Source organism: Mastigoproctus giganteus, chromosome 14, assembly GCF_048544385.1.
Source record: "Mastigoproctus giganteus isolate SK-2022 chromosome 14, ASM4854438v1, whole genome shotgun sequence".
In the NCBI taxonomy this organism is placed as follows: Eukaryota; Metazoa; Arthropoda; class Arachnida; order Uropygi; family Thelyphonidae; genus Mastigoproctus; species Mastigoproctus giganteus.
Genome location: NC_143588.1, coordinates 95244477 through 95259293, shown reverse-complemented (window position 1 = coordinate 95259293; position 14817 = coordinate 95244477). Strand labels below are relative to the sequence as shown.

Genomic DNA, 14817 nt, shown 5'->3' with positions numbered 1-14817 from the left:
AGTATCATTTTTTGCAATTATCACTGCAGTCTAAATAACATTAATCAGTAATGTCAAATTAAAATAGTGAATCAATGTGTTTTCACTCTGGGGCAACTGTCTTTGCACTGATTGATAGCAACTGAAAAGTGCTATGAATATTGGTACATTTTCCTTCAAAAGCAGCAGAAAAGTGTTCTAATATAAAAGCCTTTGCTTGAATTCTTATATATTATCAATACAGTCATCACTGGTTAGTAAAAAAAAATTATATTGTGTGGTACCTTATCTCTGTTTATTTTTTAATGGAATATTATCAAAGTGATTTTGTAGTTGATAATGACCCAAGGAATAAAATAATATAGTTAATAAAAATAAGTTAATGACACAGGGAAAAATCATCAAAAAGTAGATAACTGTGCTGCTGGTGCATTCATCCTTTATCTACACTTCAATTTTGTCAACTCATGATTGGTTAGATTTATTATCTGAAAACTGGAATAATCCAAAAGCCAGCAAACTTCAAGTTCTGAGGTTGCCAGTTTTTGGGTGATGCATCTGTATTTAATGGTGGAGTTTTGAAAATAGATAGTGTAACTGCAACAGATATTGTGAATAAAGATAAGGATAATGAATATAATTCATTTTATGTTTTAAAAATAGTACAAGAACAGATTAAAATCTGAATCTGCACACATGATATCAGGAAAACTTTCAAATTTACAGCAAAAAACTTCAATAACAAATTGATTTAAATTAATTTAATAACTTAATTCTGAACAGCATAATTCGCAATAGTTTCAGCTACAGCCATAACAATATCTCTTTTTCCCCCCTTTTTTTTAATTAATCATGCTTCTTTTAGATCGAGAATAACTGCAAGATGATTTAGTTGTAATAATTCAGAAAACATTCAAAAATTGGACCAAAGTGAGAGTTACTGTGACAAATCTGTTTTTAAAAGATATTCTTCTCTCAATAGTCGATTTCAAACATGCAAAAATATTAAATGATATGTGCAAAAGAATATCTTACATAATAAATACATACATCACTATAGTTTAACTTTATATATCATGACTATATATACATTTATTTTATAACTAATTCCGTAACCACACTGTACATGATAGCATTCATTTCATGCTTAACAAGATTATTTTCGTTTATTTCTTGAATTTTTCATTTTCTGTTTTTTCACACGTTTGGGCATTTTGTGTTGCCGTTTCTCTCTTTGAACTTCTTTCACTGCCTTTTTTCTTTCCTAGGGAAGAATGCAAATAAAAGATTATAGATAAATTGTGTATATAACAAATAGATCAAAATAAAGTAAATCCTTTATCATTTTCATTTACTAAAAAAAAATCATAAAATTCATCTTCTTGGAAAGTATGTTGTTCTAACTGGTTGAAAGAGAGAAAATAAATCAAAGATACCAACTGAAAAGAACAGTGCCCATGGAAGTACCTATAGAAAAAAACATACAGTGGAAACTGGAGGACTGTTTGTGCATGTGGGAGAGAGAGGTTCTTAATTGATAATTTAATGATGGATAAGAAGCAATGTGTTTGTTCCAAGTGAGTTTAGAAGTCAAGATTATCCATGGAAAGATGTGATCTTGTCTAGAAATCTAATTTTCAAAAATAATAGGAGCAACAGATTTGTTTTTGTAGAAATAAGACAAAATTGAGTTTAGAGGATTGAAGTTAACTTAGTTTTCTTTGCCACATATTTCCAGTCAGTGGATGGTCATTAATATACAGGAATGAAAAGAATGCAAAAAATAACATAACATTGAGGAACATCAGCACTGGTTGAGAAGTTAGAAGATAGAGCAAAGTGGTTTGGTTATATGATTTTTATAGCACATCAGCAGCTTACAGAAAACTGGCAACCCAATTGAAGAAGACAAAAAGAAAACTATAAGATGGAAGTTTAAGAAGACATTTATGACAAACATGAACAAACAACAAAAGGCTTAATGTCAAGAACTTGGGTTTCACCTAACTTTTCCATCAAATTTGTCCAAAGATGAGTGACACAAACCAAGGTGTCATGAAAAAAAAAAAAAAAAAAAAAAAGAAAAGATGCTGGAATCCATATTGGCAATTACTGATCACATAGAAGGTTTTGAGATAGTGTAAGAGCTGGATGAGGAATTTCTCCATTATTCTGGGAAGAGTTCAGATAAGTGCAATGGTATAATAACTGAAAGGGAGGCAAGTCCCTCCCTTTTTCAGGAATTGGCTGGATATGAGCAAATTTTCATGCAGAAGGAAAATGCCAGTGGAATTCAGAGAATGTAAAAGGTGACACAAAACAGAAATTAATTTTAGAGCACAGGTTTTGAGAACAAGTAGAGAAATGCCATAAAGACTTGGAGTTCTTGGTACAAGATTGTTCTAGACTAATATCCTTTTTTTTTGGAAGAACATCTGTGACTCTGGTTAATGAAGAACAGATATTTTAAAAACTTCCTGATATTTTAAAGCCTTCCCTTGCTGCTGGAGGAAGTTTTTAAACTTCCTCCAGCAGCAGGTGTTTCAGATGTTGGGAGATGATATTTGGCCAGTGTTTGGCCATAAAAAAAAAAAAAAAAAACTATTCCCCATGATCAAGGATTTCATTCTTCTGATCCCGAGTGCTTGTGCCATGGTGGTTGTTATAGTGACAGGAGTAAGTTGAAGCTTGGCTTTGGGCCATTTTAGTGGCCAGTATTTGGCAGTGTACACATGCTTAAGGTTGGTAGGTGTGGCTAAGGCCCATATTGCTGTTCATTAGAGAACAATGGAGTAAACTTTGGTGATGAGAATCTCTTAAGAATGGCAGGATCTTAAATATGTAGCAATTGCTGCAGTGAGATCTGCCTGAGGCAGGAAAATTTAGCATTGATTTTATTCAATATGGCTGTTGAATAACATACATGATCAAATATAATTCCCAGATTGGTATGGGAGAGCATATTTGGTACCCTTTCAAGTGAAAAATATTCAATCATGTTGGCATGTGTTTTAAGGAATATATTACCTGCAGAGACTTCTCTGAATTTATTTGAAGGTTGAATCTGCTAAGTACAATTTCTAGTCCTTTGAGTTGCGAATTTCTTATTTAATAGCTGTACTCTGTTGGCACCTGAACTGACTTGTGTCAGCAGTTTGAGGTTATCTGTATAGCACAGTAGGCTGTCCCTGCATGGAGGCAACATAAGGCACAATGATAGCATTGAACAGGACATCAGACAAGACACCCCCCCCCCCCATGGCACTCCAGTATTAATATTACAAAAAAGGGCTTAATGATCCCAATGGAAAACAGATAAAACAGAGCACCTTGGGCGTGAAATTAGATTTCGAGTAGGAGGAGCAAGGCAATAATTGACATGGCATGAAAGAGGATAATGGGCCTGTTGTACTGGAATCCATAGTGATATGAAATAATGATAACATATATATCCAGTAGAAATATCTTTAATTATTAATAAATACTTTGGAGCTTTCGAGGCTGATTGTGCCTCTTTATCAACAAATAGAATGGAAACTTTAGAGATAAAAATTATTTTAACGGACACAGAGTTGTGTGTGCAGTGAGGCGTGCGAGGGCATGAGATAGACCATTCAACCATTAAACTGGTGTTCATTGTTGCTGCATGGACATGCGTAGTTTTTCCTCCAGCACTTATCTAGACTTAAAACAGTTGCCTCTAAGATGGGATGTAGTCTCATGCATGAGATAATTAAAGATATTTCTACTGGATATATATGTTATCATTATTTCATATGGCATGAAAGGCTGCGTATCCAGTACATAATCACAAGCTCAGCTCTTTGTTCTATTGCTCACAGGACCAGTTTGGTGGTAGCTGCCACATTTGTGATTGAAGAATTTTTGGAGATGGTGTAGTGGATCTGGGGCAGTTTCATCAGAACGATTTGGCAAGTTACTGTAAGTAGTAAGACCTTTCAAGTATTTTAAGATTGGAAGCAAAAGAGACTGGTCTAAACTGACTGGCATACATGGCAAATTGGTTCTTTGAGATGGGAAGAACGCTGTACATGTTCCATAAAGGCGGAAAATAATGACAGGCAAGGCATCTATTGTAGATCAAGAGAAACAGCCAATGATATATGTGCTTAAACGTTTAACCATAAATTGTGGAATCCCATCCTCCCTAACAGTGGCAATTGCCAGAAGGACATTAATGGCTTGTATTAGACGGTATTTTGTGATTTCGATGGTCACTAGAACATCTGAGAGGTGGTCGCAGTCATGCTAAAGAACTGCTAATGGTGCTGTTGAGTTTGAGAACCTTGCAATGTGCTTGAGCCATTCTTCATGATTGACTGGAGTAGGTATAGTGAGCATTGCAAAATGGCTTCCCCCTTTTCAGATTATTTTGTAGGGTTGCTGAATAGCTGTGGGAAAAGGGAGTCATTACAGCACATTTGGTGGCAACGAAGTCAGTGACAAATTTGATTCAGTTGAACATAAGTGTCACTGCAAGGTGTAATCAATGAGCACGTTCCAGGGTATACATGAGGCATCGTCTACAGAGTGTTGAGGGTTAAGATCTGGCCTCGTTTTGCCATTCTTTGAAAAAGTGTTTATTTCTTTCCAAATCATCTTGTACTTTTTTGGCTCTTGTGTTCACAATGCAGTTCAATACTCTCCTTCCATAAGGATAATGACTAACTTCTGGAAACTTTTTACACTATTTCATTATAATATAATCCCTGCACACCTACTACATCACATACTGGTTCATCCTGGATATTGTATCATGCGTTGCATATTATGCAAAGCCTAGACGTGCACCTAAATAGATTTGTCTCATACTGTAAGCATTGGAAGAACATATATTATAATCTGGAATCACCATGCTTCTACAGGATGCAGGTTAAATAAAAGATGACCTCTGTACTCAGTGTTAATAAAGGTGAAAACCACCCACCAAGCTTCTTGGAGTCTAATGGACAATCATATCTACTCCAAGTAGTATGATGTGGAGCTGAGTTTCTAGTGCATCTCAAAGAAAAGTTATATTGCTATGGTCCTAATAAATATGTAATTTCTATAGCATATAAATTAATACTGTTTATTTCTCTTATACAATGTCAGTTAATCCACTGTCTTATATTAATTGTTAGATTTTATCTAAGTAAACTTAATATACATGTGTTATTTTACAAACTATTCTGTGAACTCCTGGCTCCCTGACCTTGACAGGCTTATTGAAATCACCTTTTGCACAGCTGCAATATAGATTCTCTCGCACACCCTGCCCCAAACATTAATATGGTATGTTAATTATTTGCAAATAACATGAAACACAAAAATTTACGTTAATACAGGATTATGGGAGTATATTTTGATGGCGTTGGTGTACACGAAATAAAATAAAATTTTATACATTATTGCATTTGATTTCAATATTTACTCCTACTAAAGAATGTGGGCTCAGTATTCATTTTAAAATTATATTAGCAACTTGAGCAAAACTATGAATAACAATATTTGTCTCTAAGGTGAATGAACATAGGCCAAATATTGGCTCTTGGCTGGGGTTGTATTAATCAGCACAGTGGTAGGAGCAAAGATCTCCCCATGATCAAAATCAAAGTAGTTAACTTGCATTTGATTTCCATTATTGTGTTGAAATATATTCCTGCAATTTTATATTATTGTGCTACACAGGACAAATGTAGTCAAATGCTAGGTAATTAAAGGCAAACATAATGGTTGTTATATGTTTAAGCAGAAGAAAGAAACAATGTACATCAGCAAAAAAAAAAAAAAAAGACCCTCATCTTTTTATCCACTCCAATATTTTTCCTAATTCTTCCTTAAATCTATTCAAACTAATCACTCCCAAATTGCCAGATGAAAGTTTCTTCCAACAATCAATCACTCTTTGGCTGAGAGAAAATTTCTTCACATCTATCCTATTTTTTTTTTTTTTTTTTGTAGTTGTTGGCGCATTGGCTTCTGTGGCCATAGTGCACCTCCCAAGGTTTTTGCAGTACTTTGATCCAAGCCCAAGGCGGGATTCGAACCCGCGACCTTTGGGTTGCCAGGCAGGCACTTTACCCACCTGGCTAGCCCGGTCGGCCACATCTATCCTATAACCATTCTTTTACATAAATTGTCCCCTTATGCATATCATCTAGGAAAGAGTAAGCATGCCATCAGCATTTAGTTTACTCAATCCGTTTAAATCCTTAAACACTGCAATCAGATCTCCTTGCAGATGCTTGATTTCCAGAGACTGCAATCTACAGAACTGAAATCCTTTATGGTAAGAGTACCCTTTTGTACACTGTTGCTCTTCCCTGTACCCAATTCAACAGATACACATCCTTCTTAAAATGAGGCTTCCAGACCTGTATGCAGTACAAGATTTGGCCTAACTATTGTTTTACACAGCGGGATAATTATCTCTTTGTCCATTCTGCAGAATTCCTGTATATCATCGACAGAACCCCATGTGCTGTCCTAGCAGTCGGACTTCAAATCTACCAGGTGCAACTATCAGCATGCTAGAAGAAGCAACAGGGATGCAGAGGAAATTGCACATTTGGTAGAGCTGTATAAGGCTGCGAAAAGATTATATTTTAACACCATCCACAAAGAAAAGAGCTTAGCTTGGGACCGTTTGGTTCAGAAAATGAGCCTTGGAGGTTAGCCTACAAGGTGTCGTGGAAAAAATTCACCCTGCTGTAACCTTCTCAACAATTATTAAACCAAATCGTACAGAGACATTATCTTGGCAAGAAACTATGAATGCTATCCTCAATGAGATCACTCATTAGAATTATTCATTCCCTGAATGTATAGAGAAAACTGATATGCGAATGCAACATTTAATGTATGCAGGTTCCACAAATGAGGATCCGTTTACAGCATCTGAAGTCTCTGATGCAATCTGTTCCATGTGGGATGGAAAATGCCCAGGGTTAGATCTGGTTGAGGTTTCAGTCCTCAAAAGGATTTAGAGGTTGAGGCCATGGCTTATCACTAATATCATGAACTCCTGTCTAAACACTGGCTGTTTCCCAGAGCCATGGAAGCTGGCAAAGTTAAATATTTTGCTAAAATCTCCAAACAAACCTGCGGAAGCACCAACATCGTATTGCCTCATTGCACTTCTCCCCGTTTATGGAAAATAATAGAGAAGCTAATTGTATCAAGATTTAAAAATTATTATACTTCCAGAAACTTATCTGTTCGTTTTCAATTTGGTTTCACTGAGAGCAGGTGTACTATGGACACAATCAGTGCAGCAATAAATACTGTTTCTGTTTCAAATTCTAAATACGTCCTCGGTCTTTTCGTACACTTCAAAGGGGCCTTTGACACCCTGTGGCAATAAAGTGTCCTGGCGAGGTTCCAGGAGGCCAGGGTCTCAGCTCCTTTGTACCGGTTGGCTACAGATTATTTCAACAACAGAAACCTTGTTGTCTCCTCGGGCATTTGCTCAGTCACGAGACCAGTTACTTGTGGCTGCTCTCAAGGATATGTACTTGGTCCAATATGTTGGAAAGTGGTCCTTGATGGGTGGCTAGCTTCTGACCATGGCAAAGTCCATAAGATTGCCTACACAGATGACTTGGCCCTTTTGATTATGGGAAACTCAAGATTAGAGCTAGAGCAAACATCAAATAACATCTTGGATGACCTTAACTCATGGTGCAATGTGCACAAACTAGTTATTTTGGTTCCCAAAACGAAACAGTTTCTTCTTAAGGGCAACTTAAATCTAAACACACTGCCTGTTGTTAATAATCAAAGCATCAAACTAGAAAGAACATACAAATATCTTGGAGTAATGTTTGATCATAAACTTTTTCATTCAACATGTAAAGTATATTTTGAAGAAGATTAAGACTTTAAAAGCGAAAATACTTAAAATTAGTAAAAACGTTTGGGGTATAAAATCAAGTACATTATAAACTATACTATAAAAGTTTATTTTTGCCTATCATATGCTATGCGGCAGGTGCATGGGGCTTTAGGGTGGTTAATAGCATGGTGAAAAAATATCTTATTCAATCTCAGCGTTTTTTTCTTCTTGCCACGTCCAGAGCATGCAGAACTGTTGTTGTTGTTGTTGCTGCTGCTGCTGCTGCTCTGCAGGTTCTGAATGGCCAAATACCTATTTAATATGAAATAATACTGCAGTATCTATTATATCAACGAAGAAGGGTTCCCTCAGCTAATATTGGTAACTATAGATTGAACATGGATTTGTCTGAAAAGGAGGATGTTGCTAGATTAAGATCTGAGTTTATGAGAAACTGGCAGTTGGAATGGAATGCTGCTCTTTTGGGCAGGGTTACATATAGTTTTATTCCTAATGTCTTTGAATTAATGTCTAATTCAAACTTATTTAGAACTAATGTCTAAGCAGTTAAAATGGTTTTGTCCCGGCTTAAATGTCACATTTATGATTACAGGTCATGGGAGTATAAACTCCAAATTAAATGCACTTGGATTGTCCGCATTGCCTCTCTGCCCTTGTGGAGCTGTTGACACGGTCGATCATTTAATCCTAGAATGTAACCACTATTTAGATAAGAAAAATACAGTATAATCCAGTGAATGTATTTAAAATAACACAATAAATATAATAGGATACAGTAGAAGCTTTCGAGGCTGATGAGTCTCTTTATCAACTAATAGATTGAAATTTAAATACAACTGATATAGTTATGCGTGCAGTGAGCTGAGAGTGAAGTCACGTTATTCAAGCTGGTTTCCTATTGTTGTCGCACAGACATGTGCTCTTTTACTCCAGCGTTTGTCGAGGTGTAAAATGGTTGTCTCCAGGATGGGGTGCATTCTCATGCCTTTGCAGCAGTTTATGGCCTTTTGATTGTTCAATATATTAAGTGACTCTAGCCATGCACGGTGGCGAAGGTGTCATGAGTAGTCCACTATTTCAAAATCACATTTGGGATCGAGATCGTGGTTGGTGGCCCAAAAATGCTCCATCATGCTCCGTAAGGCAATCTTGAAGACGTCTTGATGTCTCACCTATGTAGCAGCTGTCACAGTCTCTGCAGGTGATGCGGTATATTACATTGCTGCGAAAGAGAGGTGTGACAGGGGTCTTCACACTGGAGACAAGTGAACGTAGGTTTCTGCAGTGTAACTGTACGCATTTGATGTTGTAATTTCTGAGGATTTTTGAGATCCGACTTGACACACCTGGATAGTAGGGAATGTAGGCGGACTGTATACTGTCTTGGTTCGGGGTCTTGGGTGGGATGCGAGTTCTTATGCTTGTAATTTCCGCCTACATTCCCTACTATCCAGGCGTGTCAAGTCGGATCTCAAAAATCCTCAGAAATTACAACATCAACTTACAATAAAAGTCTTTTATTGTAAGTTGTTCATAAGAACTGTTGTTGAAAATTTAAATTTTGTGTTTATGAGAAGTTAATGGCAATGTCTTGCAAGAAAATAAGCCCTGTTAATGATATACATTATATGTATAGAATTTTAATGACTATGTACAAGACCAAAAGGTATTGACTTTCAGGAAACTTCATTTTAGAAGATAGTGTCGATAACACTGTTTTCTTGCTGTTGACATTTATTGTGAATATATATATATTCCCCTCCCACCTTTTGAAGACATATGGCTGTTAATGTTACTTCCTGTCTACAGTCTGTAGGCTTGTATATAATTTTTATTGATACTGTTTTGTTGCTAGCTTTGCAGTTCTGTTCAAATATGTCTAAGTATCTTTAGATTAGAGTTTAAATGTAATAGAATATAGCAAATTCCACGTCTTTCATTTCTTTCACCAATTCTAAAATTTCCTATAGCTTTTGTTTCTGAACTGTTTTGTCTCTTTCCAACCTTAGCATTGAAGTCCCCCATAATAATGGTGTATTGAGTTTTGCCATCTTGAGTGGTATCATCCAACCGCTATATTATTCAGGGACTATTGCCTGCCACATGCAACAGCTTGCATTTATCAATGTTATACCTCAATTGCCACTTCTCAGCAAATTTGTCCAATTTTTCTAGAATTCTTTCTCTCTGTCCAATTTTTCTAGATTACAAACTTACATCTATAAACTTAGACAATAACTTGATATGATCTTCATCAATATGATTAATATTTAAAACAGTTAAGGGCCCCAGTTCTGAAACCTGAGGGACTCCACTAATAACATTAGTCTAAGAAGTGCAGTGACCATTTATATCCATTCTCAGTCTTCTGCCACTCGACCATCACTTTATACACATCAGTAACTTACCTGTAGCACTGAACTACACTGCTTCAATTCATATAGCAGGTTTTCATGTTGAATAGTATCAAAACCTTTGCTGAAGTCTACATATATAATGTCAAAATTATTTTTCATGTCAAGTTTGTTACTGTGCCATAGTGGATAATCAGATTGGTCAGACAAGATCTTCCCTTAACAAATCCATGCATTACTTTCCAAATAATTACATTCCTATCAAGATATCCTGCAATACTTCTTTAGCAAATGACTCCATTATTTTTCCAGGAACAGAAGTCAAGCTTACAGGCCAGTAATTACTCATTTTGCCCTTTGATTCCCCTTTATGAACAGAACAGATATCTGCACACTTCCAGTCTATAGAGACCTACTCTGAATTCCAGGATGCTCTCATAATTATGAACAAAGGTTTCCCTATCTCTCTCTCTCTCTCTTACTGCTTCTTTTAATATAACTGGATAGATTCCATGAGCCTCAGATGCTATTTACATTTAGCTTCAACAATTACTCTTCAAGTTGCTTCTCAGTCAGCACAAAATCATTTATCTCCTAATTATAACTTGGTATATTTCTGGTACCCCCATCACTAAAATTTCTTCAAGTGTGAACTTAGATGCAAATTATTTATTCAGCTTGTCAGCATTCTGAAGATCATCAATAGTTATGGCATTCATATATAGTGAGCCAATGTGGTTGACAGTTAATATAAGCAAAGAATTCTTTGCTACTATTCTTTGCATTCTTTACTTCTGCACAACACTCACCTGTTTAATTAAACAAAATACAGTAGAAGCTGGATAAGAAATTCTCCACATAAGAAGTTTTCCCCTGTAACAGGTTTGGTTTCTGAATTCCCAATTTCAACTCTATATATTGTAATGCATTATTTTCCCACGTAAGAAATTTCCCAGGTATAAAGCTTTCCGGCATTTCAAGTACATGATAAAGAATACAAAGTGTATTATTATAATGACATTTTCAAAATATACAAATTCTTTATTTTTATATTTAAAAACAATTAAATAATATAAACATTTTGGTAATCAAACAAATTAGTGCATAGCAACATTTTTGTTTGTTGTAAATCACTGAAGTATGTGAAATGGCATCATTTTTTACATCTCATATTGTGAATGGCTTCATAACAAGTTGCCCTGATATTGCACTATCTCAAATAGGCAATGCTTTGCCAGTGGAGAAGACTAATGTTACTTTTTCTCAGCAGATACTGCCACTGCTCCTGAGTGGTGGTGGTGGTATCCATCAGGAATAAGTAACATTAGTCTTCTCTACTGGCAAAGTGTTGCTTATTAGAGGTAGTGCAATATCAGGGCAACTCATTGTGAAGGACGAGTTGCTCTGGTATCCGCCGAGAATAAATTGGTTGGTTGGGTTTTAATGGCACATCAGCAACTAGGGCTATAATGCAGAAAAACCATGTCCCATACAAGATAACAGTAAAGCCAAGAATAAGTAACAGTCTTCTCTACTAGCGAAGCATTGCTTATTCGAAGTAGTGCACTATCAGGGCAACTCGTGAAGGCATTCACAATATGGGATGTAATAAAAATGATGCCATTTCACCTACTTCGGTGATTTACTACGAAGTAAAATGATGCTATGCACTAACTTGTTCGATTAGTGAATTTTCCGTAGTATGAGGCTTTCAGCCCTAAAACCTTTTTTAGTATATATAAACATTTTGATATAATGGAAGTGACATTGCAACTGTTTTCATCGATATCCATAATTGGATATCGTTGACTACCCACATGAAGCGTTTGCATCAAGTTCTGATGGTTTTGAACAGTTCTGAGTGAATTGGTTTCTTTTGGATTTTACTGGCGCATTAGCAACTAAGGCTATAATGTGCCCTTGGTGAACTGTTGCTCTGTCTTATTGTAATTGTGACCTTTTAAGGAATGTTAAAAGCTGAATTTATAATACTTTATTTATTTCTGTATATTACCATTAGTATATTTGTCTATCTACCATATTGGCCCTAATTATTTGTCCCTCCTTGGCAGTTTTATTTTAATGCTACAAATATTAATAAATAATTATACTGATTATATGAGCATAATAATTATTAATTATACTGATTATATTAGCATAATAATTATTAATTATACTGATTATACTAATTATATAGGATGAATTTCAAAGGAGTTCATTCTTCCAACTTGGTAATGAGTTTAATGAACAGAATGTTAAGCAATTAGAAATCCTCAGTTTAAAAATGTTTCCATAGGCAGAGTAAAATTTTATAAATTCTGAAATAGTACTTAAAAATGATTTTTAGTTTATGTATTCATATCTTTTCATTTTTATTTGTGTAGTTAATATTTCATAACCTTAGGTCATTTTCGCCTTCCAACAAGTTTTCCCTTGTAAGAAGTTCTAAACCTACAGTCCCTTGGAAAACTTCTTATTTGGGTTCTACTGTACACTATTCACAATTAAACAGTTCACCTGCCAGCTGATGCAAAGAAAATAAATTCTGAACCAGCTGCTTTGGAATTGTACAAGATTTTTAAAATATAGCAAATTTGCATTTTTTGGTGATGCTATATGATATAAAACAATATTAGCAACTTAAGCAGAACCGTGGATAATGGTATTTGCCTTGAAACTGAACATAAACCAAAACCTTAAGGTCAAACACTCAGCCCTCATGGAAGCAAATATTGAAAGTATATGAATTTTATTTGATTTAAATAAAAACTTATTACAAAGAGAGAACAAATTCAAGTGAGGTAAGCACTTTGAAAAATATTTTTTACCAAACACTGAGATTAATGTGATATTTAACTGGGAATTCTGAACACTGGTCAGCAAAAAAAAAAAAAAAAAAAAAAAAAAAAATTTTTTTTTTTGCTTCCTGTTAAAATTTAGTGTTACTGAATTCAGATATGGTAACTATATTGCTGTAACACCCACCAATTTTAAGAGAGAAGGGATTAAAGTAAAAAACTAAGTTTAAAAAAAAAAAAAAAAAAGAGATTTCACATATATTTTAAGAAAATGTTGCATGCAGTACTAAATATTGAACAATGAGTCTGTTAACTTTATTCTATTTACAAAAAAAAATGTTTATCTGATAAAAAACATTTATTTTGTAGTTTTCTGCCTTTTATAATCACCCATTGGTGTCTCCCGTACGACATTCCAACAGTAGTCTGCCAACATATTTGGACTCCATTTTCCTTGGTATCTTTTTTCCACATGAAAAATATCTTGGTGAAGCCTTTTACTGTGTTTATCGGAGACCACTCCCAAGTTTTCAGGAAAAAAAAAGTCTAAATGGAAACGAAGGAAAGTGAAGCTTTAACAACATGTTGCATTCCAACTCTCTGTATGCTAAAATTAGCTCATCCACAATTTCACTGTAATTTTGTGATTTCTCATTGCCTAAAAAGTTCCTGCAAACACTTTCGAATGCCTTCCAGGCTCTTATTTCTGTAGCATTTAATTTTTTAGTGAATTTCTCATCTTGGAGCAGCAGTTTGATTTGAGGACCCACAAAAATTCTTTCTTTTATCTTGGTGTCACTGATTTGATGAAACTTTTGCCTCAAACAGGAAAATCCTTTTCTTTTTTCCCCATCACTTTCACAAATATTTTTATCAAACCTAGTTTGATGGCCAATGGAGGTAAATAGATTTTTGACTTTTCCACCAAAGGAGGATGTCCTACATTTTTCTGGCCTGGTGTAGTTCTGAATGCTCCTGGCCATTTTTTTTTACCATGCAGTGGCAATCCTTCACTCACAAAAAAAGCAGTATTTAGTGTATCCACCTTGCAACCCAGTCAGCAAAGCTACCACTTTTAGATCAGCACAGATATTCCATTTGTAACCTTGATAGCATGTTTTTTGCAAAAGAATGTGTAGGTTCCCGTACATTTCCTTCATGTGAACTGCATGGGCCAATGGATACTTATTTCCATTATGGAGTAAAACTGACTTTTGACAAATCAATGAAAAGTCTCTACTGCACGGGGACATGTCCAGATGTAACTCTTTCACTAATTCCTGGATATTGTTACAATAAATCAAAGCACAATCCATGGAGTAATAGGCTGTTATGTTAGATTGCTTCTTCCAATAAAAAGACACCTTGACACCCTTTTCAAGATTCCACTGCTGAAGCTGTGATCCTAGTAATTGAGCCTTGGTTTTGGAGTGGCCCAAATCTCTGACCAAATCGTTCAATTCTGCCTGAGTGATTAGATTCAGCTTTGCAGTATCAAGATTTGAAAAGTCTGGAGCTGTATTCATTCTGGATTCTGCATCTTCTGGAGACTCCTTTTCCGATCCTGACTCAGAGTCAAGTCCTTAAGTTTCTGGTGGCTTTGGCACTGGCATTGTATCATTGTGAGAAACCAGCCTTAGAGCAGAAGGTATGTTGGGATACTCTACTTTAAGCTTGAATTTCCCGGAAAAATCAGAAATATTGGTAATGCAAAAGTAACAATCGTTTATGTGGTCTCAAAGTTCCTGCAATATCACCAGAGTTGCAAAAGGCATTGATTTATGACTACCTCTAAACCAGCCTGTTAATGTCCTTGAACATGAGTTAC

The 14817-nt window shown here is 35.4% G+C and overlaps 1 protein-coding gene across 1 annotated transcript in view; it reads right to left on the bottom strand.

The window, feature by feature from the left end:
• Window positions 1-1070: 1070 nt before the first annotated feature.
• Window positions 1071-14817, bottom strand: part of RIOK1 (RIO kinase 1) — a 133774-nt gene continuing 120027 nt past the window's right edge. Inside the window, exon 16 of the mRNA XM_090389101.1 lies at window positions 1071-1243. Within this exon, the coding sequence (XP_090245227.1) occupies window positions 1136-1243 (108 nt within the window). The 3' untranslated portion in view covers window positions 1071-1135. The remainder of the gene's footprint in view (window positions 1244-14817) is intronic.